This window comes from Sphaeroforma arctica (assembly GCF_001186125.1).
Source record: "Sphaeroforma arctica JP610 unplaced genomic scaffold supercont1.34, whole genome shotgun sequence".
In the NCBI taxonomy this organism is placed as follows: domain Eukaryota; class Ichthyosporea; order Ichthyophonida; genus Sphaeroforma; species Sphaeroforma arctica.
This window is the reverse complement of record NW_014040524.1, coordinates 168,888-193,744: the sequence shown is the minus strand read 5'-3', so window position 1 is coordinate 193,744 and position 24,857 is coordinate 168,888. Positions and strand designations below refer to the sequence as shown.

Genomic DNA, 24,857 nt, shown 5'->3' with positions numbered 1-24,857 from the left:
TTGGAGGACATATTCATTAATCGACTCCAACATCAGTCTATCTACCACTGCTCACTGTACTCACGTTTGACAGTGAAGGCAACGTCAAGAGGGTGAGGGTGTGTTTAGACATGCGCGCGGTGAATGTACTCATCCCAGGTGACCAATTCTTATTTCCGAAAGTTAACAGACTCATTCCGCTCAAGAGAAAGAGGTACTACACAACACTGGACATCTCGGCGGCCGATATATCCGGATTCACAGGTACTTGTTCAGTTTCACACATGAACGGCACCAGTATTCGTTCACATCGGTACCATTTGGCCTGTATGTGTTGACACAGCAGTTCCAGCGTACATTAGGAACAATCCTGGACGGACTACCATCACATCACTACATCGCGACGAACATATCAGCACAATAAAGGAGGTCATCAAGCGTCCCACATACCATAGTTTTAAACTGAATCCAGCCAAGTCCACTTTGCAATTGCGGAAGTAATAATACTGGGCAAGGTGTTGGCGCAAGGCGTCGATGTGGACTATAAGAATTAAGCAAAACTGCTAGATTGGCCAGCCCCGCAACGATACAAGGACATAGCATCGGCTCTAGGCTTAGCGAAATACCTCCACGAATACCTACCTAACTTTGCCTACATTTTGGCGCCGCTGCGTCTAAGACCAACCGAGTTGATCAGTGATCGTTGGGAATAACGACATATAGAAGCGTGGCAGGCGATGAGGGATGCGGTGGTGAATGCAATGGCGGTGTAATTCTCGATAGAAAGGGTGCCATTGAACTAGTCGACCGATGCTAGTGAATACGTTATAGGCGGAGCATTGTTCCAATGGGTCGATAACAAGAAATATAAACCGATATGGACTGTAATAGCTATAGTAAATTGACTAATTAAATAAAGGCGCAGTAGACTAAAAAATTAAGCTAACTTTCAAGTCCAGCTGTTAATAGCTAGGTACTTTAAAGTAACTAGCTAAAGACTGAGGCCTTAGTCAGGGGGCACCTGGCCTTTATAGGCCGCCAAGTCCCAGCCTTCATCGATATTTTATTAAGGATTTCTGAAAATTTAATAAAGTTTCAATTCTTTCAGTTAAATGGACGATTGAAATCGTTAGAATTGAATTTAAATGGCCACTTAAGAAAAATAAAAATAAAAATAAAAATTGTCATTTCGTCCCCAGGTTGTTGTGGTAATGCCCTAGGGGTCGGCCTGAGGTTGGTGTTATTAATAATTAAATCTTTTAGTTTGTATAAACTAAGTTTATCAATTGTTAGTTTATAAAAACCTTTGTTTATCTTTTAAAAGAATAAACATAAATAATTTCATCCTTTATACTGTGAGTCATCTATAAAGGAAAACTATTTACCCTTTAAAAGGTATTATATTATATATAACATAAGTTATATATAATATATGTATTAGTAATATTACATAGTAAAACCCTTTACATAAGACAATGCTAGATTTATTAGATAGTATTATCTTGAATACATCTAGGACCTGCTATGATATCATAGCCCCCCGCCAGCTCTAAGCTATCGAATATAGTACTACCTAGGTACCATCGTGGAGAAATATCGAGAAAGGAAGCATATGCGGTGTAAAACCTAAGGTAGCAAGGTATATAAATACTTATAATATTCTAGAATATCCTAATATGTAAATATTCCTCACGTGTGTGAGTCTACCCTTGTTCGCTTGGTATTCCCAGTTCCAACCGTTTTTTGGTGTACACGCTTTCGTGACATAGATTTTTAGTTTATCTATATAAAGAGAAGACCAGAACTCAAGACCAGCATAAAAGTGCGTAACAATCTTATCTGCTTGAGGAAAGAGCTTGTCTATATCTTCCTGGTTTTTATGTAAGCGCCTACGCCATTTCTTATTGATATTTTTTAAGTAATCAGGGTTTCCAAAGTCTGAAGACGTAAGGTTATAAACCTCATTGTCGTGAAACTATGATTTATAATAAGTAATTCCGTTAAAAGATTCTATACCTATATCTTCTTGAACTCATGTTGTTCAGGGGGTGTATTATCATCACATGTTCAACAGAGTATTATTTGGTCCCTCGGTATACGAGATAAGCCCACATTAAGGCGCTTGTACCATCTACATTAATAATCTTGTAGGTATCAGACTTTTCGTCATGAAGTCATAAACAGAGATCGTATAAGAACCTATATAGTAAGAATAAAATTTACCCGTGTACGAATTTCTCTGGGTTTTGTTAATATAATCACATTTTTTGAAGTAAACTTGTATCTTCATATGAGACCAGCAACCTTGCGCTTTTAAAATTACAGTGATTCGCTTTTCTTTAAGTACAGGGTATAAAACCTTATGTACTCTATTTAATCTTTCCAGCCGCTTATGTGACTGTACCTTTCCAGCTACCCCTTCTACAAGGGGTTGTAACATACTTTTTCTACCACGGAAATAGTGTGACGGGGTTATGCCGGTGACAGGATCAGGTGTTTCGTTCATCTGATCTTGTACCCATGTCAAGCGATAGGGCCAATCTCTAGCATCGTCTTATAGTGCAGTCCTTAATAGAAACTTAAGTTTCCTATGACGTACTTCATTGGCACCTTGCGTTTGTGGCTTATAGGGAACTCCCCGTTTTCCACATATGCCAGATACGAGTTTAAAAGCCATCATTAATACGCCTATAAACTCGTCGCCATTATCATGACATAAGAATAATGGGTAGCCGTGATCGGCAAAGATGCGTAAGCATAATTCCGCCATTGTTTCAAATAGTTTATTCCTGACAGGATTAAATAAGTTATACCTGGAGGGTACATCAAACATATGAAATACATACTTCTCATCATGTCGTCCAACTATATCCCTTACAACCAAATCAATGATGACCATGCGCATAGGTTCATCTTCAAGCACCGACTTAAGTGGGCCCCAACCACAGCGCTTGATTTGTGTCTTTTCACAATCAACACACTTAGAGTATTCTTACTCGCAGAGTTTACGCAGATTAAGATTGATCAGACCTCTACGCTTTGCTTCTGGAATCATCGCATCTCTGCTGAATGCGTCAAGTGATAATATTGCTTGATCCACTTAAGTGTATCAGCATCTGACGTATTCGAAGAAGTTTGAACTTCCCCCGAGTAAGAACTCGTGAGAGAGAGAGTTCCCCTTGAGTCATAGGCTCCTCAAGAGATGTCTGAGGAGCAGAAGCATTGATGATATAGACTTATCTATATCTTGGTTTTTGGTACCCACTTAAGGTTACGGACGAAATATCCGTTGCCCTCTTTGCTTGCTATCTTGTATGGGCCTCCATATGGTGCTGTCATTTTATTCATTTCACCTAAGTAACGAACCATCACAATGTCCCTTGCTTGCAAGTGTACATACTTCTCTTGATCTTTGCGATCAAATGCTGCGCGCATTTTTTTCTTGGTATTGTGCCACATTGGCATCTAGTTGTGGTCTTATCGACTCCTCCAGATTCTGTAGTCGTGTTTCCCATGGTATAGTTGTACCTGGTGCACTGACCGTTGTGTCATGATTTGTGAGTTGGTTTTATCGTCGCCCATAATACACATTGAACCTTGGTGATTTGTGTCTGCGTGAGGAACGTAGGTTGTGGCCCATTTGGACAAATGGGAGGCGTGAGCACCAGTTGCCTGGATTTTGTTCAACAAATTTCCATAGTAAAGGGATGAGGTCTCTGTGCGAGCGCTCATTTGCTTCCATTACTTTGGGTTGATACGGTCTGAACACTAAGTGTTGTGACGGTGCCTGCTCAATGATTTTTGAGAGTATGTCATTCACGTATTCTGTGCCCTGATCCGTCTGTACGACTTGTGGAAATCCATGTTCACACATGATTGGAACTAGTGTTCGGGCAACAGCGGCTGTCGATTTGTCCATCATTGGTCTGAGTATGGCGTATGATGAATATACATCTAACCATACCAGAACGTACGTGTTGCCCCTATTCGAGTCTATCAAGGGACCTATGGTATCCACTTGTATCCTGTCGCCCGGGAAGGCAGCGGTTATTGATTGTAAAGGGTGGAATCCCTTCTTGTGAATTTGTTCTTGAGACATGGTACACATCCCTCAATATATTGGTTGACATGTTCCTTTTGTCTAAACCATGTGTGGCCGTCGAGTATGAGTTTGTTCACTGTTTCTTCGACAGTGTAGTGACCCACTGTGTGGTATTGAGCTATGAGTGTGGCTCTGTCTTCATATGTGTCTGTGTCTAGCTCTGCGGTTTCATCCGCGATGTGTATGGGTGCAATGTTCACTGCAGGATGCGATAGTTTTTGGTCAAAGTATGGGGACTTTGTGCCTATTTTGACAACTAATGTGACCTCCCATGGTGTTTTACCACAGGCAATTGTGCCGTTCTTTAAGAACGTGTTGTTTGTGTTTTCAACTATCATTGGATCTTGTTCCAGTAATGACAGGAATTTGGGGAACCATGTTGCGGTTGGGTAGTACGGAGCGCATATTGTAATGCTTGTGGCTTCCTCTATGACTTTGCCTAACACGTCTGGTATTAGTTCCCAGGGAGGATTTGCCCATGCGTTTATTTCATCTGCCCACTTCTGTAGCAGCGCGTTTATTCTTTGGTGTAGAATTTCGCGGTTTGAGCATTGTGTGCGGCTTCAAATAAACCAATGGTGAATTTATCAAACAGGCCTTCTATCGCGGATGTAGTTTCCAGTCAATGGCAGACACTAAGATGGGCAAGTATGTTTCTAAGTCGGTGTATTCCTGACCATTGTGTATGTGCTCATTGGCTTCTTTCAACACATTCGATGTTTTGATGTTGAATGTGTCTTCGTGTAGTCTTGACAATCTGTCAGCAACTTCATTCCCTTTGCCTGGCATGTGTATAATCGTGAAGTGGTGATGGAATGTTTTTGCTATCCATTTTGCGAGCATAGGATGCAGAGTTTGCTGCTTGTTCATGTGGCATAACGCTTTGTTGTTATATCGCCGCCTTTGATGTATTCTGAGAAATGTTCTAGACTGTATACAAGCACTAACAACTCTTTAGTATTTGTCTCATATTTTTGTTGTGCAGGGTTGAGACCTTTTGAGAAATAAAGTATATCTCTTCTGACTCCATCTACAATTTGGAACAGACATCCTCCTATGCCATAATCACTTGCATCATTCATGATCTGAAATGGAACTCCATCTACTGGGTACGCCAAAGTTGCTGAGCATCCAATAGCATCTTTGAGTTCTTCCCATTTCTTGGTAAGTTCTGGTGTCCAAAGATTGGCTATATTTTGATTCATTTTGCCTTTCATGAGATTGCGGAAGTGTTTTGTTATGTGTTCAAACTGATGTATGTGGTCTCGCATGTAATTTGTTAGACCGACTGCTCTATGTAAGTCACGTTTGGTTCTTGGTAAGGGTCAGTCAATCATGCGTTTATGTTTCTCTGGGTCTGTTTTGAGCCCTTGAGTAGTCACTTTGACGCCTAATATATTGACTGTCTTGACTGCAAACGCACACTTGTTGTGATTTAGCTTGAAGTTGGCGGCATTAAGTCTTTTGATGACTTCGAGTACTGCGTGTCTGTGTTTTTCTTCTGTCATACTAGCGATGACTATGTCGTCTACATATACTTGTACTCCTTTAATGTCAATGAGGAGGTTGACCATCACTCTTTGGAATTGTGCTGTTAGCGAGTGCAGTCCAAATGGAGTTGACTTGAATGAGTATTGCGCCCCTATCCATGAAAATGTGAAGAAGTGTTGGCTATTTTCAATGTACTTTGAAGTGGTGGAAGCATCCTGTTAAGTCCAGTTTGGAGAAGAATTGTGCACCTACCTTGTAGATTGTGGAGTACTTCTTTTTATCTTTGGTAAAACGAATTTGTCTTGTTCGTGTTGATAGTTTCCTTCTCGTAAATCTAAACATGTGCGGATCTTTTTTATCAGACCTGTCTGTATTCTCCTGTGGACAGTAGTGACAGGTTCACCTGTGTGGATGTTGTTCTTTTGTATATGTGTCCATCTTTGACCCATTTCTGAACGCTTTCATCTGTTTGTGGTATGTGTTTGTGTGAAACAAAGTTCACTGTTTTTTGCTTTAACCCCTTGACTTGATATCTCGTGGGTGGGATTTGCCCATTTTGTTCTAACAAGTCTGAGAGTGAATATCTGAATCCTTCCTGTTCATGTTCAGGGTCTTCATGTGGTGTAAGAAGTGATTCGCATTTGGCATCTGTTGGTATTAGTGGATTGATTATCCCTGCTAAGTATATGCCCAAGAACGGTAGAATGTCCCTTCCGTGATTTCTTGTCTGAGAGGTCAAGTACCTCGAAACAGTTTGAGGTTTTTCTGCCTCCGTAATTTATATCACATACTTCTGTGAAGCCTGTGCGTTGTACTCTTGCATCTGATTGTGCGAGTTGAATGTATCCGGGTTGTGCCTTTACAGATAGGTATAGTTCAGTCACTACACTTCGGTCCATACAAGAGCGTTGTGCCCCTGAATCCACTAGTGCATTGTATGTGGTGCCATTGATTTGTATGTCTATGTGCAATCTTTGGTCGCATGGATTCGGAAGTAAAGAAATGGGTGTGTAATCAATATCATTCGCATTTATTAACAACGTTTCTTCATCAGTGTGTGCATTCACAATGTCTACTATGTTTATCATGTTAGCCTCCGACCATCAAGCCTTTCATAGATCTTCATCCATCTCTTGCACCTTATTGCCATTGGTAATGGCTAACTGGTCAACATGGACGGTTTGGTTCTGTTGCGCTTCACGTGCTTCTGCCTTTCGACGGTTGTTTGCCGCTTTGTTGGGGCACTTGCTGAACGCATGTGGTGAGGGGTTTATCCCACAGTGTGGGCAGGGTCGTGGTCCTCGTGGTGCTGGAGTGTCAGTGGCCTGTCCTCCGGGACGACCTCTGCCTTGCCCTCCTGGTGGACCTCCACCCCTTGGTGGACCTCCACCTCTTGGTGCCCCCCCCCCCTCTGGGTGGACCCCCTATAGGGATGTCCAGTCTTGGGCGAGTAGCTCGCGGTTCATGAGCATGTGTGTTTTTCGCTCGTTTGGCTTCACGCTTGCGATTTGGCTTGTGTTTTGGTTGCCTGTCTGATCATGTCTTCGGTGAGATCTTGAAATACTTTCTCTGAGATGTCAGATAAATGTCCACTACTACCGTCTGGTTTTGTCTGGGCCTTGATCATTTTGTCTGTTTCTGCTTGTAAACCATACATGACTAATACTTGGTAACGTGATGCTTTGAGGAGTTGCCAATTGATAGCCTCTCTCTCCGTGCCCTTGTAGCGCTTCTCCAACTCAAACATTGTGCGACGCAACCGTGCTGCCCGTACTTCGACAATTATACGAGTGTCATAGAAGTCGCTGAGCCGTTTCTCTAGTAGATAGTCTACTGGAATGCGACGTAGATTGTCAATGATTAATATGTTGTAGTCCTCCACATCAGTGAAGTCTTGCCAAAGCTTTTTGGTACTACGTATATTGTTGAGTGCAGTGCGCGAAACTTCGGTTGCATCTGTCTGTCAGAGCAGCTCTTGTACTAGTGAGAGGTACTGTATCAATGGCATGTTTGTGCCCGCAAACAAGTCTTTGGCTACAGATACAAACTCAATTGTATCACGACAATCAGCCATACTGACATATTTGTCTGCTGGCCACTTAGGGAACTCACTCGTCTATTACTGGAACTAATCGCTTTGGTTGTTGTTCATGAACTGCTTTGCGCAATTTGTGAAACGCTCTAATGTCAATACAACTTGTCTACTAGTATGTCTATAATGTAGTAGTTGCTCTCATAGATGATCTTGTCCAAGACTATGTTGTACTTACTCATTGCTGGATCCATTGGAGCTCGTGCTGGTGTGGACTCATCGTCCATGTGCATCGCTCTATCCCCATTGTGTGGGGTAGAGGTGCGTGACGATGCTTGCGAAACTGGCATTGTGGTTGCTGTTTCTGGACGTGTCCTGGTCGTACGACTCGTATTGCCTCTGGTCTGTGTTCTGCTTGAGATCACTTGTGTGCGTAGGCTTCGTCGTGCTACACGTGTCCTCTGATATGGAGCAGAAGTCATTGACAGTGCTGTGTGTGTAACATTTGTTGTTATGCCAGACTGTGTATACTACTGAGTACAAGTGGCTCTTATGTGCCTACGTCAGTTTTAGTAAATTCGATTGATTACCTTTGTTTGTGCTTCCTTGTAGTGTCACGTAGTGAAGACGTGTGTAGTAGCTTGTCTCTGGTCTGCTCAACTCAGCGTTCTTTGCAATACCTGGGTTTATATTGTGAGTTTTTTGTTTAAGTGGATAAACCTGGGTTTATCTAGGTTTATTTGTGTATTTGAAATAAACCTGGCTTCTCGTGTGCACTCAGTTTGTTGTATGTGAGACTTTTTGGTTTATGGTTTTTATTATTTTAATTTATAAAACTTTAATTTGTAAAAATGTGTGACAATGTGGTAGTGACTTTTGTCACTGTACCGAACTCCTTGTGTATATGTATCTTATTTGTCCCCTTGTGGTGTATATGTCACCTTATTGTGATACTTGTGTATCGTTTTGGTTTGTGGGTGTACCGAACTTCCTTGATTTAGGTAGTTGTGTGGGGGTTATGGTATTGTATGCACTTTAAGTTCTGTTTATTGTGAGCTACGTTACATTAACTGTTTTTGACTTAGTGAGATAGATACTTCTTGTCTGTGTGTGCACCTGGAGTCTTTCTTGGTGTCGGTTATGTCATCCAACTCCCTTGGTTTAGGTAGAGGTGTGCGTGACTGTATGTGCACGTGAAGTTCTTATTATTGTGCTTCAAGTACTCTTGTGCATTAGTTAAATGTACGTATTTATTATTGTGTCAAGTATTCTTGTACACGGGTTGATGTTCGCATATACGTTTGTGTAGAATGTATTGTTCCGATTTAAAGAGATGGTGTTTTTCTTGTTTCGATCACGATGTAAAGCATTTCACAATGTGTCTTGTTTATAAGATCTCTGGTAAATGGTTCTCAATGAGAGGTCCTATCTATTCCAATGTCCATGTATTTTGGATCCCAGTAGCGATTTATTACACAAGTCTTGAGAGACTACAGTAGAAGACGTATTTCTATATACGTTAATAACGTTTTACGTCGTCAGCCCGAGAGCAATTTAGAACTTGTTCTCAAATTAATAAAAGTATTGGTGGGTCAGCCCGAGAGAACGTAAGAGTATTTTGATACTTCTTCTCAGATTATTCTATTTATAGAATACGGGCCACCGGCTAGCCGAGAGCCGATGTCCGAGACTGAGTGCTGTAACAGAGAATATGATATATTTATTTCTGGGAAATATATTCGAGTGCTAAAGTGTTCTGCATAAGGTTTCTCATACTGATCATATGAGTTTTTACCCTGGCCAACCCAAGTGGTTGAACACTAGTACAAACACCATCAGTATATAACTGAGGGTGAGATCATAAATAAGTTTTATTCGCATGCACCATACTTTACATACATTTGCACTTTATTTAAAAAGTCTACTACATTGCACGCTTACAAGTCTTATCGTGGGCGTACTGTGGAGCTCAATATCCCTATGTGTTGTCTTCTGTATTCCCATTAAGTTAATATATTGATAGATGCAACTATATTGAAGGTGGCTATAGAACTCTTGTCTGATTTCATTCGAGATTGTGAGTTACTTGTCTGATTTCTCTTTGTTGAGGATCCGTTTTGCCTAGGGTTCTTATTTTGTTGAGTTATAGCGATTTGTTTGTGTAATGGGTGTGGATGTGATAATCTTATTGACTTGTTAATGGAACGTTGAGTTGAATGTTTGTGCCTCAATTCTTCTTTACTGATTTCTAGCCCGATTGCCTCTGTGGTTGTTTCCCTCAGTGATCTTGTGTGTACTCGTGCGTTCAGTAACTTCCGCGGTTTGCATTACTAGTTTGAGTTCTACGGACTATGTATTTTGTTTGGATTTTGTGCCATTCTATGCCTAATTTGAAGTTGTACGTCTAATTCACTCAATGTTATCGAGTATTCTCATGTTTCGTTTACTTTCATTTAATTGTATGGCCTATGTTGTTCATTTGCCAGCTTCTGTTGGCGTGGAAGGCTTATGTAACTGTTCTTAGAAAACGACTTACTAAATCTTCTTACGAAGATCCTTGAGCTTCTATAGGAGATTTCACTTCTGGGTGATGTTATTAAATTTAACATTTCAATGTCTATAAATAAGGACTAACTTGTGAATGGCCCCAGTGCGAGTTCGGGTGTATCGTGTTTTGTGTGGCGTGAATCCCGTTGTTTTGTTTAGTACTTATTGCACCCTGTTGGGCTCATTGTGTTGGGCTAATTATGCACCTTGTTCGTTGTTTAGGTACTACTATGTTTTGGCCTACCACAATAAAAGAAGTTATCACCTTGACACTTTTCTAAAATTGTCTTTTTTCTTCTTCAACATTGATAAAGTTATCAACTTGACAGGTCTGATATTTTTGTACGTGTATTTCTCAGGTGAACTTACCTTGGAGTCACCTGAGGGTTAAAAACACTTACTGCGTACATGGTTTGTCAGACTTGTTTTGTTCTCGAGAGGTTCCTGTTTCTTCTCTACTCTTCTGCTTTTCCACTAAGTATTCTTAGTTGGTTGCTTCTTCTGAGTTTGTGCGCGGCTGTTTCCTGTGTTAGACAGCTCTCTTCCCACTGTAGAGTAGTATCTTCTCGTCCTCCCGTTGTGACTCAGTCTCTATAATAATTCTCGAGCTGTTGCTATCTTATTCTTGTTTTTGATATAATGTTTCTACCAGCTCAACAGGTTATTATCCCTGTTGTTTGACTTACCGTAGTAAGAATATTGTTAAAAATGTAGAGTTTGAGAGTACTGAAAGGATACGACCAAAGGAAACAATAGACCTCTTCTCAAGTGCGAATCCTACAGCTAGGTAAAAGTCCTAGGCTGAGGGACTCGCATTGAGTCTTTATTGTGTTTAGTAATTTCTACACTAGACTCAATATTTACTTAAGTGTTTCTCTCACACGCGGGAGTCACGGTATCATCTACCGGTATTCTCGCTATATTTCTGATCACTCTATCATCAGAAATATTGGATCCTAGATCCAAAACTCAGTATTTGATAATCCTGGGGTTTGAGTTTAGGATTGGCCTTTTTGATAGTCTGGCCCTTGGATGCTACACGCAGACACAAAAGTGCACCTTTTAGTGTGTATTTTGAACGTAGACACGTTCCGTTCGCCGACTTTACCCATGAAACACCTTAATTACAACCAGTGATCAGTGACACTTGGGCTCAACGATTGGATCAGATGAAGGATACCATCTTACCAACGCTTCACCATATTGCCAAGAAATATCCGGGTAGGCTAACGAAGACCTTCGATCGTCCCCATAGCCATGACTTGGTACACTTCGATGAAGGCGATGTGGTGATAGTGCGCTCTGAAGGCAGAACGACGAAGGCAATATGTCTACTCTTTGGTCCGTATGCTACTAAGACTAGAATCGGACAACGCTATCAGATAGCGAACAAAGACGGGTCAGCCCCATCAGACTTAAAAAGCAAGCCAGTCCGTGTCGAACTCATCCGGTTAGTACACCGTATTACAGACCCGCCACTCGACGACACATCGGGGGACGAAGGAGGAGTTGAGTTCCGATACATTATCAAACTTCGCACAACGATGAGACAGGCAAACTGGAATATTTGGTGCGATGGCGCGAAGGCGACCCAACGTGGGAGACAGTCGAGGCCTTTAGCGATCCCAACGACATTGTCGCCTAGCACAAGGACTCGCAGACACGCACGCGTAAACGACGCCGCGATCAGATTTGTACTTTTACATGTACTTAGAACATATATTTGTTATGAACGACGGTCCTCTCGAAAAGTATACTTCGGGTCCTCTAGCTCTCTGAGGTTAAACGCCAGCACACTGCTTTAGCTCTCAGATGATAAATGCCTGGGTACCGGTCCGGGTCTAAGTATTCCTTTCCTTATTGCTAAAGCTGGCACACTAGTAGGCAGTGTTGTGGTCAGAATACACTCAGAGAGGGTTTATTAATTTATATTGGTTTGTTTTGTTCAAGTTTATAATATCAGAATCTGTAAATTCAGTTTGCACCGATCAATGTTCAGATTGGCACATGGCTCATAGGTAACTAGATTCTGTAGTTTAGGATTGATTACTAACAAAAGAACAACGTCTTCCTCTGTACGGAGGGAGAGCGTTGAAAAACTGTTATTCGAAGTCTTACCACTGAGTCCAATGAGATAGCATGGTTCCTTCGATCTCATGATGTTCGTTGGTTAACCGGCGAAATTGAGTTCTGCCAATGTACCTTCGCGCGAAGCTTTATCTTAACAGGATATATTTAGATTCTTAGACTATCATGTAAGCCTCAAACTCGGGATATGATTAAGTCAGACATAAAGAGCTGAATTGACAACTCAAGATAGAGTGTGAGAGTTATTATGATAGGTGGTGTGAGCGTTTTAAGTACAGTTCTATTCCAAATGAATTGTAAGCAATCTGCTTGGACGAAGACTCGACCATATATATGTTATTAGGGTTGATATTCTTATTTACTAGGTTAGTCAATCCAAATAAGCAAAACTCTGTATTGGATTGTACAATTCAGCAACAAAGACTTATGACTAAAGTCTGTCCAGATATAGCAAAGGTCGAGATGGATACATTCACAAGCTTAAAGGAAGGTGGAATAAAAGGTAAAATATTGCTTTCTTAAAAAATAAATAAGGCAAATATGTGTATCTTCTAGCAATGTGAGGATCACCGCCTATGTCAAAGCTATCAAACCGATATATTGAACCTTATATAGTATTAAACTAAATACAATCGACGAATGGAAACCAACACATCTGTTGGTTTGTTTAATACCGTCAAAAGAATTACAAACTAACAGAAAGTGTTTCGAGAATAACTATTTATCGTTAATGTTTCAATGGTGTAAGATACGCACAGTAAGCAGAAAGGTCGCATGTCGACAAGCATGTATGTTATACGAGAGACTAGAATAGCAGATTATGACGCTGATATTAGGAATGCTAGTTTGTGGTATATGTTTACCTATCTCATCTCGCGTACATGTGTGTAATACGTAGTAAAAAAAATCTTGAACGGTTGTTTCGGGTTGGACAGTATACTTCATTCTATGCCAATGGTTCACACATGCAATACAGAGCGACATACTGAGCTGATGCCACCATATCTGCTAACTGTCTATCAGTTACGGGTGCTCTCGCGTGTGACTGGTGCGATCACTACGAGTGTATAGGAATATCGCAGCAGTGCTCACATATCTCGTCTGATACAACAAATGGACTGATGATAGTTATCACATCCGAATGTAAACGTCAATGGACGGGATTTGTCTGGTGTGCCAGGTTGACTTTGTGAAATACACCAGTACATGGAACATCACATAACTTAAGGCTGATTGACATTAACACATCTGAGTCATGTGCGATTGGAGATCAACGTGCACGAGATTAATTTGCGTATTACCAATGTCTCATTGGCAATCTTACATTGGCCAAGTGGGTATTTAGGAGATCACCTAGACATGAGATTTACAACACAATTTTTCTTATGTTCAAGGATTTAACGTTCTGCGGATCCGCTGTGGTAAAATTGCACATGAGATCACAGTGCAGTATCACAAGCATCAATTTTTAAGGCATCAGTAGATGAGATTTGTCTTGTGTACCAGTTTGACATTGTGAAATACACCATGACATGGAGTATCGCAGACCTTTAGGCTGAGTGACATGATCACTCCTGAGCCATGTGCTATTGGTGGTTAACGCGCATGAGATAAATTTGCGTAATACAACACATCTCGAATAACCTTTCAGTTAAAAGTTACCTTACAATAAAGGTGTTATTCCATTTTTTTGCAGCAGATCTGGCCGCATGCCGTAACATATAGAATACGAGCCTAATCATTGCCAGAAAGGTTTTATCAGTATAATTAGATTTGGTCTTGCGAACACGTTTCTGATCAACAACAAAGATTGATAGCGAGGTAGATCGGCAACTAGGTTGCACACAAAGACAGCAGCCAGGGCGAAGTAAAATAAGATTGACGACAGTGACCGTTGCAGGACGCTAATTTTAGCTATCGATCATTAGTTCAACTGATGCTGATATGGACTGCGAAGAGATTTTGAAAGAGTCACAAACCGCCTGGTACTGGCTCAGGAAGCCATGGTATAACTTAGAATGACGATCCACTAAAGGCCTTTCAAATATATATCACAGGAAAATCGAAGTTCAAGGCGGTTTTAAATATGAAATATGGCTATAATTTGTTTTTACTTTGAACCCTATGTAACACAACAGACGATTATGGCTTCTGCATGAGGAGGTCAATAGCCAAATGATGTATGCATAATGTTCGAGGTACGGTTCCATAGTTTATCAGGCGTAAGAGAGGGATATGTTAGGTTAATGAGATCGTACTTGAGTACCTCGCCTGTAAAGGAAAATCGAGATATTTATGTTACCAGCATATGCGTTGGTAGAAACAAATGTAAATAGAATACTCGCGACCCCATCGAACTAAGTTTTTATCATTCGCATGCGTACATTGAGAATCGTACCCGTGGATCAACACATTATGGTTAAGATAGAATACATACAAAAGAATATACATAAAGCTGGGTTCAGATACAATATATACAATATAATTTATAGATACACAAAAACTTCCGTGCCCTTTAGTGAAGTGGTTAACACGTGTCCCTCCTAAGGACAAGACCTGCGGTTCGAATCCGCAAAGGGCAAACCCCTTTTTCTTTTTGCAATAGCGACCTGAAAACAGCCGTGTTTGGCAATAGAAAATTTGGCGGGTTTTTAACACCCCATCCATGTACTAAGAAAATAAAACAGGGCCAAAAATAAAGAAGCGTTCCTGATTTACTAAACCTGGACTTCAATTTATTCCCAATATTTTTTCGGCATATTTCAAGATTAAGTATTTCGTAAATGATATGTGAAGGCGCCATGGTCGTAGTACAAGTAGAACACACCTTCTACGCTAGGAGTCGTCTAACACTACATCGGAAACCTCCAAAACGCGATTATTGGGTCTGGATATGCATAATTAGTAAAGTTTCAAAGTTGTCACGTACAATTATTGTCAAAACAATATCGTATATGCATTCTTAAAACCGTAATGCAAGCTACAGCTGCTAAAATCGAGAAAAATGTGTTTACGAATTTTGATGTGCCATGCCATCGATTGCACGCTGAATCTCATTTCCTGAACTTTTTTTTTTTGCCAAAATTCACTACTTATTCACTTACAAACGATTACAATAACATTACTATGGTTTAATTATACCTATATAGATATAACGAAGGTCTGAAAATCATATTGAAGACATATAATTGAATATGCACACCAAATGGATGTCAGTGATGGACACGCATGCACGTAAATGGTGATTTTGAGCAAGCAAAATAAGCCTTCTATACCACAAAGATGATTTCTGAACTAAAAATACTTATTAGAACCCTTAGAAGGTTCAAACTGCTAATAAGCGACATGGAAATCCAAGATTTGACATGGTCGAACAATCCTGTTCATGAATCGATACATCACTGTATGAACCAGTAGAGCTATCAACTTGGCTCCGTCGCAAAATTATTTTGAAATGTTTATAGAAAAAGTCTAGAAAATAAAATTGGGACTATATCCAAAACCGGATATAGTGAATTAGGTTTGGTTCTTTAAAATCGAGTCCCCTTAGTCTATGGATGGGGAGTTAAAAAAAATAAAATAACAAAACAAAAACAAAATATCCTCTTGCCTCTACTAGGCTCTTGGTCTGTATTTAGAAAAAAAAGAAAAGTAAAAGTAAAAAATATGTAAAAGTAAAAAATATTTACGAGTTAGTAACTTGGTTGTTGGTAAATGTTAACTTCATGTCTGACAATCACACAGCTTTGTATGTACAGTATTTGAAGTGTTGTACATCACATCCAATATGTTTGCTCCAAAACTGAACAAAGATACACGTCCGCTCGGTTCAATCTATGTCGGAATGTCATTGGATGGGTACATCGCACGCAAGGATGGCGGCATCGATTTTCTGGATAAATTCACTCAGAAGACACCCAAAGGAGAAGACTGCGGCTACGCAGCATTCTCCGCTACATATGATGTGATTGTCATGGGGAGAAACGCGTTTGAGAAGGTATGCGCATCGTTACAAGCTTCAACTGCAGCACCTTGACGCATTTCCTTCTCTCACATTGTGCGTGTTTCTTTGTCAATATGACCTTATGTGCCTTATGTGAATTAATTCGTAGTCATTCTTGCTTCAGCTGGGACAAGACATCACTGAGAGGAGATATATGACACATTAGTTTCTACTACTTACGATGTAGCTATCATCGGCAGAACCGTGTTCAAAATTCAAAGTACACTGTTTGTGTGATGTATGTCAAATGTGAGCAGTTTGGTCACATGCATGCGCACTGGTCTCTGAGATCAGGTTTTCCTCGCATGGCTGTGAAGGGGTAGTAACCTACATCAAAGCACACACACACACACACGCATATTTTAGATATACACAGATATACGAAAGTAAATTCGAACACAAACACGCATAAGTTCGTTCAGGCGCACACGCACGCGCACGCGCACGCATACTATTATTTCATTTGCGTATACACATATATCACCAAGGATATGGGTTGTATTGAATACTTTACATTTGGAAAAGTAAAGAGGCCATAAAAATCAACATATCGCAAACAGAGACACAAGTAAATCACATGCGTAAACACAGTTATAGAAGTACCAGCGACTAGAAAGCCCCCACCCCCTCCTATAGAACGCACTCGCACACTTACACGATTTACTAAATTAACAAGCCTTACTCGCTAGTTTATAATCGGCTAGATTTCGCATTCAAAGTTGATAATTAGTAAGGTACAAGAGACGCAGAATCCGCTATTATATATGCTCGATTTGCCGACTATATTCATGATTGACTACTTAAGCTCCTCAAATCTACACTATGTGCCCCATTACGTATTCAACAGCAACAGCCTACACTCGTACCCTGCTATTCGTACCTACGCTCATACCCTGCTATCCTTACCTACATTCATACCTTGCTATCCGTACCTACTCTCAGACCCTGCTATCCGTACCTACACTCGTACCCTGCTATCCGTACCTACACTCATACCCTGCTATCCGTACCTACATTCATACCCTGCTATTCGTACCTACACTCATACCCTTCTATCCGTACCCACACTCATACACCGCTAACCGTACCTGTACACAGGTTTTATCCTTTGGCTTCTGGCCATACGACGGTAAGAAGTGCATTGTGCTGTCACGCAATCCCATGACCTTCACACAGCACCCCCAAGTGCCCGCAGACACCGAACACTCCAGCGAAGAGCCCGAAGTCCTCATGGCTCGACTCGGTAACCATGGTTACAAGCGAGTATATATAGACGGTGGTGTCACCGCACAGCGTTTCCTGCGTGCGGGGCAGGTGGACGACCTTTGCGTCTCCACACTGCCGGTGATAATAGGCGAAGGTCTGCCGCTGTTTGGTTTTGTGCCAAAGAACGTGTGGCTGGAGTTGCGGAGCTCAACGTGCTACCCGCACGGATTGGTCCAGACGACTTACAAGGTCATCAAGGAGTAGGTCCTGCCAGGCTACCTACCAAGGAGTAGATATTGCTCCTCACACGGGTGCTGCTTTTGTGTAGACTCAGGGTTTACTTCAGCCACCAATCTCAGTGTCCGCTGTACGGCGACTACACCTATGGCTTGTATGGTGGATGGGCTAAACCTAGCATGGGCCTCCTTATGGGCACCACAGATGTCTTCGACATACGGCGTGTGGGAGTTCACCCACAACTCACCATGCGCCTGTGAGTGCTATTGCGATGCACAAGCCACTTCACACCTTGTCCCATCTGTATGTGGCTCTGCTCTCATGTGTACGTCGCTGTATTCAAACACCACGGTACACAACCAGCAGACGCGCATAATAGGCGGGTAGGGCTGAATGCTGTGAGTGAACCAGAGTCAATCGAATGCATCCGAGATATTTGGTATTTCACCAGTACACGATCAAATCATCATGAATTGCGAGGGCTTTCTACGGCGTAGTGTGCTGACCCTAAAGTCTGCTTTCATATCTCAGACCACGGTCAAGATTCCGCAGTACATTTAATCCAGAAGAAGCTAGTACGGTTGTTGTTAGTAGGTAAGATTCTTTTGGATTATTTATCCGTCAACAGCTGACGACAGTAAGTCAAAGCTAGTGCAGCGAATGGGGTTTAACTCACGACCCCAGAGTTCGGAATGAGCAGGCTGTATGCCTCTTTAATTTTATAGACACACTTGGTGGATGTGATTGTGTGTGTCAAGGATAATGTGACTGGCTTTCGTTCAACGACATTAGCAAAGACCTTTTCTGTCAGCGAGAAATCTATGTCAAACGTACAGATTGGCAAAACACATGGGCTGGGACACCATTAAACATATTAAACATTGAAGGCACTTTACGCTGATGGTTGTGATGTACTCTCTTGTCTGTTTGTGATCTTTTGGAAAAACATAACCCCCCCCCCCACACGCGTACTGCTTGCGCTGGCACAAATGATGAAGACTCGCTAGTTAGCTTTATTCTAATGGGCATTAGTCTAACATTAAGTTTCTTCGGGTTTCCTGTAGTCTGGCCAGCCACAGTACGCAGCTAATCGGTGGACAGACGTCAGTTCTTGTCATTGTAAGACAGCGGGCCAAGTCATCACCCCGCACGTGCTAAAAATGTCCTCATATCTTCGCCCTGAGACGTTGGCGACCAGTCCAAAGTATAACACAGGTGCACTGACGGTCCAGATAGTCGGGGCAGGTGCGATGGTGCCCGTCACCATGACCAACACTATAGTCGGCGCCTCAGCCGCTGTTGTTAGTGTTTATAAGGCACTAGCCAAACCAAAGAGATTTTAAAATGACTTGCTGTGGGGTTTCTTATGCCGTCTCTGTTACAGCCCATAGTCCGAATCCGACAACGACGTCGCGAAAGGACCCAAACATAAACGGCATGCACAGCCAGTGTTGTGTCCCAGCAATGACTTTTGTCCTATTCTAGCCCTTCCAGCTGTGGATGGTGCTGTATTATGTCCCAACAATGACTTTTGTCCTGTCCTAGCCCTTCCAGCTGTGGATGGGGCTGTATTATGTCCCAACAATGACTTTTGTCCTGTCCTAGCCCTTCCAGCTGTGGATGGGGCTGTATTATGTCCCAACAATGACTTTTGTCCTATTCTAGCCCTTCCAGCTGTGGATGGGGCTGTATTATGTCCTAACAATGACTTTTGTCCTGTCCTAGCCCTTCCAGCTGTGGATGGGGCTGTCCTCACGACAGCCCATGCGCTCATACCATTCCCATCTCGCGCAGCGGCAAAGGCTAAGCTGTGACTGGGCCCTGAGTTTATGCGCAGCGTTTGTGTGGTTATTCGATACCATAGCGTTGGGTGATGTGGGGCTGGCTTAACCACAGTTGTGGTTACTCCATGCGTCGCACTGCCTAAAGAAATTAACGCACACACACACACACACACACACACATTAATATATATACTGCGGAATAAGTTTTCTTCGAACAGCACCAGACTTATATACTGTGGGACCTACAGGCGGCCTACCACCGGGTAGCTATTGCCATATCAGGATCAGCATCAGGACAGCCGAACCTTTTCAAGAGCTCCAGCGTGTACTCTTCCATTAACTGTGAGAGATAAGATAATCCTTAAAGTTAGGGCAATAGTCACACATACGCATACCAATGATCACTAATCACACCTACACTCTTCTACTCGCGGTCACTAGATATGAAGGACATAGACACTCCCACGCAGAAGGATAGCCCTGCAGTGTATACTAACTGTATGACACGACACTCTCCTATACACTCCCATACTATCTTATTCACAGCCTTAGACATGAAGACCATACACTCTCCCACGCAGAAGGATAGCTCTGCAGTGTATACTAACTGTATGACACACACTCTCCTATACACTCCCATACTCGCCTATTCACAGCCCCTAGACATGAAGAACATACACTCTCCCACGTAGAAGGATAACTCTGTAAGGTATACAGACGCACAACGGTCCCTGCATGCGTCCCATATACACCTATACCAATGTAAGCACGCACACACACGTGCACATACCCGGTTGAACTCCTTCTTGCGGAGTGGCTTAGGCATGTAGGCGTCCATGCTGCCTGACATGCACTCGTCTACCTGATCCTTAAGCACGTTAGCTGTCATGCAGACAATGAACATCGGCGCATGCGTCTGTGCACAAGCAGGAAGTGGTGTACTTTTAAGAGAAAGTAGTGTACTTCATAGAGAGAGAGAGAGAGGGAGTGTGTAGGTGAATGCACACACGACACACACACAGAAGGGACACCACGCGCACGAAGACTCACAGATGACCACATAGGCACTTGCGAGGTGGAGGTGTAGGTCTGTATGGAGTGTGGTTGTGTGATACAATGACCGCCGAAGTGATCGGACGCTTCTGCTATAGCTCGTACCCTCAGGGAACTACCCACTGATGAACGGGTGTTGTTCATGTTCACATACACAAACGTCACTGAATAACCAAGGTGCCCGCCATAATCAGAGAGGAGAAGGAGAGGATTCACCACAGCATGGATGATATAATACAGAGACTAGAGAATAAGATAGACACTGTGGTAAGCTACTGCATAGACGGATGGTATAGATAGGGCTGCGTCAGCGAATCATGCGGGGTTTCCGACAATTGAAACTGTCTGTTGTGGCAACACTATGCATCAACGAGCATCTCTCGAGATAAATGTACACGTGTCACGCGCGTGTGTGTGTGTATATGCATATATATATATACACACACACACACACACACACATATATATATATATGTGTGTGTGCGTGTGTGCGTGTGCGTGATCAACGAGTATCTTTCGAGATAAGTGTACACGAGTCACGTGCGCGTGTGTGTGCGTGGCAGTAACGTACCACCCCCTGGGCCTTGAGTGCTTGTTCGTACGCTCTGATCTTCAGGGTGGCTTCGGTTCCATCCATGACAGGCATCTGCAGAGAAACCAACACACGTGGCCCCACATCAGCGAACGTGCATGCGACTACGGACAACTTCATACACGCGCACAGCAGGGTAGTGTGAGCACCCAGTTGTGTACAAGCCTGTCTAATGGAGGTGCAATTTGTATAGAAAGCCGACGCTCTAGCCGTGGGTTAGACTAAATCCTGAGGCTGTTCGCTTGAAAGGGGCTTGGGATAGTGCGATCGTCAAATGCTTGATAGAGTTTCAGAGAACCAGGCATAGGCCATAGTACCGACACCTTTATCGCTGAATGTACCGCAATAGACTGATAAGGCTCAACGCAACAACAACACTTTCGAATTAGAGAGAAGAGCGGCAGGCGGATTGTCTCCCAATGTAGCGCATGTACACAGATAGGGTATTGGGGCTTGTCAGTAACATAAGTGTCATATAAATGTCATATAAGTGTCACATAAATGTCACATAAGTGTCACACAGGTGTCACATAAACCGGTTCATTGTGTGTGTTGGGTGCGTGGCATACACTGATGCTCGTCCTCACCTGTATGTCCATGAGGATCAGATGATAGTTGCCGTTGTGTGGGCTGGGCCGTGCGCCGGTGATGATTTCCACCGCTTCGAGTCCATTGACAGCGACCACGTGCGGCGCCTAAAAATAGAACAGACCATTGAGTTGCAATGACACAGCCCCGCGGAACATCGAACTACTGGGCACATAGCCAACGCACCTCATGCACACGTGTGGGGCAGAGAATTTAGAAAACCCTAAAACCTTAAGACACGTGTGGGGCAGTGGAGCTTTGAGGTGAGACACACATTGGCATCACCAGCGCATTCAAAACACTTCACTTCGACTTACATTCAGTTTGGTGAGGAAGGCAGATGCCACCTTGATGTTGATTTGGTTGTCTTCGCACAACAGCACATTCAGGCCCTTCGGGAACACAAAGTCTTGCGCTGCCTGTTGTTTCAGGGGTTTAGGGGTTTAGGGGTTTATGAGTTTAGGGGTTTAGGGTTTAATGGGCAATGACTTGGGTGAGTGGGGATAGGTAAAAGTCACAACAGTGATACGATCATACAACAGAGCGTGGGCGGCTACATAGAATTCAGGAGGGTTTAAAAAATAGATATATGAACAGACAGAAGTTAGGAACACATACAGACACATGGGTGAGTGAACTTATTGGCCCTCTCCTATTGCATATGTGTAAATATATATACGGACAGACAGAAGATAGGAACACATACAGACACATGGGTGAGTGAACCTATAGCCACACTCTTTTATTGCAAGTGTAAATAGTTATATGAACAGACAGAAGATAGGAACACATACAGACACATGGGTGAGTGAACCTATAGCTACACTCTCGTATTGCATATGTGTAAATAGTTATATGAACAGACAGAAGATAGGAACACATACAGACACATGGGTGAGTGAACTATAGCCACACTCTCTTATTGCATATGTTTAACTAGTTATATGAACAGACAGACGATAGGAACACATACAGACACATGGGTGAGTGAGCCTATAGTCACACTCTCTTGTTGATTCTTGTATTGCTGCCATCGAGGCCCTTCCTAACACTTACCACTGGGGCGATCCTCCGAGTGTTGGCGTAACTGGCTGTATCTGTGGCGGTTCTACTGGGCTGTTTGGTCAGTTGATGAGGTGTGGCGACGGCACTATTCACGTTGATTTTATTATTATTGTTACTATTATTATTATTAACATTATTATTATTATTATTACTATCATTCTTATTTTTAATAATATTATTGTTGTTGTCGTGGTTGTCGTTGTTGGTGTTGAGGTCATCGGCAGTGGCCGTAGCGGTTTCCGTTGTTTGGCCAAACCGTTCAACGAGCACAGTGGAGAATTCAAACATCAGCTGTGTGGGGATTTACGTGAGGACAGTTGAGACATACATCCGTACGACAACACGACAACACCACAGGTCAAGAAGGGATTGGAAGTGATAGTTAAATAGACAAACATCCGTACGACAATACGACAATTCCATCACAGTTCATTGGAGGTGACAGCTGATTACCTATCGTATGACTATACCAATTACACTACAATCCAATGACAGATATGAGAGCACAGGTAGACAGTCAGCGTACGACATAAAAAATATACTCAATTACCAGTCGATGGAAAACATTGGACATTGCGAGGCACACACGGTCACACCCTTGTAGCGAGAAGTCAGCTTATATGTAAGCAACTCTTTCCGTATACAGGTAGGTATATTTTTCTACATATAGGAAGGCATCTTTTAGTTTTTTACGAAGTAGAGAAACACGCGACGAATGCGTGCAATGCACCGTCAAATACAACAACGACTAAAAGTCACGCGCCAGTTGCAAACACGAAAACAAAACATAATCCATATATCTATTATGTGACTAAACACAATCTATGTATCAATTATGTCAATTAAACACAACCTACGTATCAAATATATCAACTAAACATAATCCATGTATCGCTTATGTGACTAAACACAATCTATGTATCAATTATGTCAATCAAACACAACCTACGTATCAAATATATCAACTAAACATAATCCATGTATCACTTATGTGACTACACACAATCTATGTATCAGTTATGTCAATTAAAAACAACCTACGTATCAAATATATCAACTAAACATAATCCATATATCTATTATGTGACTAAACACAATCTAGGTATCAATTATGTCAATTAAACAATCCATGTACCACTTATGTCAACTATACGCAATCTATGTATCAATTATGTGACTAAACAGAATCTATGTATCAATTATGATAATTAAACACAATCTACGTATCAAATATATCAACTAAACATCTATGTATCAATTTTGTCAATTAAACACAATCTATGTATCACTTATGTCAACTATACGCAATCTACGTATCAATTTTGTGGCTGCTTTAGACGTACAATCTTTATGAGGTTTGTGATAGTGGTATATTGATATCTCCACATAATTGTATTGCCTACAGACACAGATAGATGCAGAGTGCATTGTATATGTGGGCCAAACGCACGCGTAAGCCAGCATTCACACACACTACATACAACCTTTGGTGCATATTATGCACCCATACAGTGAACGTCTAACGTAAACGCAAAAAATAATCTAATTTTATACTTTTCAACGTAAAATGGACAGACTGTGTCTCACCGAAAACTGCCCTGTCTCACGCACACGCACACACATACCTACACTTAGACCTACACCTACACTTATACGCACACGCACACGCACACGCACACACCCGGTTGAACTCCTGCTTGCGCAGTGGCTTGGGCATGTAGGCCTCCATCTGGCCCGCCATTCCCTCGTCCACCTGGTCACTGAGCACGTTCGCTGTCATGCACACAATGTACGCCGGTGGTCTCAGCGACTCCTTGGCGCGTTGTGCGTCTTCGTGTGCGCGTATGGCGATCGCTGCCTCTGTACCGCCCATGTCAGGCATCTGCGATTAGGTAGTATGGGTTATAGGGTTTTAGGGTCTTGAGGTCAGACTGTACTGGTTCTAGAGGTTTAGGGTGCAGGGCTATAAAGGTGTGGTATCTCGATCGCGAAGAATGATGATGTAATGAGTAGTCTATATACACATTAATAGATAGCTGAGTGAAACAATATGAAAATCGATGTTATATATATACATATATATATATATA

General features: G+C 42.2%; 4 protein-coding genes and 1 non-coding gene across 5 annotated transcripts in view; 4 read left to right on the top strand and 1 right to left on the bottom strand.

The window, feature by feature from the left end:
• Positions 1–11,320: 11,320 nt before the first annotated feature.
• SARC_00965 (hypothetical protein) lies at positions 11,321–11,796 on the top strand (the record flags this gene model as incomplete). The annotated part of the gene is made up of 2 exons (XM_014305347.1): positions 11,321–11,659; positions 11,701–11,796. The coding sequence occupies 2 exons, from the start codon at positions 11,321–11,323 to the stop codon at positions 11,794–11,796; spliced, it is 435 nt and encodes a 144-aa protein (XP_014160822.1).
• A 2,952-nt stretch (positions 11,797–14,748) lies between these two features.
• On the top strand, positions 14,749–14,821 carry SARC_30021. The gene has a single exon. It is a non-coding gene; the product is annotated as a tRNA-Arg (tRNA).
• Positions 14,822–15,972: 1,151 nt separating this feature from the next.
• Positions 15,973–18,574, top strand: SARC_00964 (riboflavin biosynthesis protein RibD domain-containing protein). Its single transcript, XM_014305346.1, has 2 exons — positions 15,973–16,236; positions 17,341–18,574. The coding sequence occupies exons 1-2, from the start codon at positions 16,027–16,029 to the stop codon at positions 17,710–17,712; spliced, it is 582 nt and encodes a 193-aa protein (XP_014160821.1). The 5' UTR covers positions 15,973–16,026; the 3' UTR covers positions 17,713–18,574.
• A 271-nt stretch (positions 18,575–18,845) lies between these two features.
• SARC_00963 (hypothetical protein) lies at positions 18,846–19,730 on the top strand (the record flags this gene model as incomplete). The annotated part of the gene is made up of 2 exons (XM_014305345.1): positions 18,846–18,986; positions 19,077–19,730. The coding sequence occupies 2 exons, from the start codon at positions 18,846–18,848 to the stop codon at positions 19,497–19,499; spliced, it is 564 nt and encodes a 187-aa protein (XP_014160820.1). The 3' UTR covers positions 19,500–19,730.
• Positions 19,419–24,857, bottom strand: part of SARC_00962 (hypothetical protein) — a gene marked incomplete at its 5' end in the record, with an annotated part of 6,951 nt that continues 1,512 nt past the window's right edge. Inside the window, 7 exons of the mRNA XM_014305344.1 lie at positions 19,419–19,809; positions 20,260–20,385; positions 21,094–21,168; positions 21,702–21,809; positions 22,020–22,121; positions 22,759–23,058; positions 24,449–24,649. Coding sequence (XP_014160819.1) covers positions 19,723–19,809; positions 20,260–20,385; positions 21,094–21,168; positions 21,702–21,809; positions 22,020–22,121; positions 22,759–23,058; positions 24,449–24,649 — 999 coding nt within the window. The 3' untranslated portion in view covers positions 19,419–19,722. The remainder of the gene's footprint in view (positions 19,810–20,259; positions 20,386–21,093; positions 21,169–21,701; positions 21,810–22,019; positions 22,122–22,758; positions 23,059–24,448; positions 24,650–24,857) is intronic.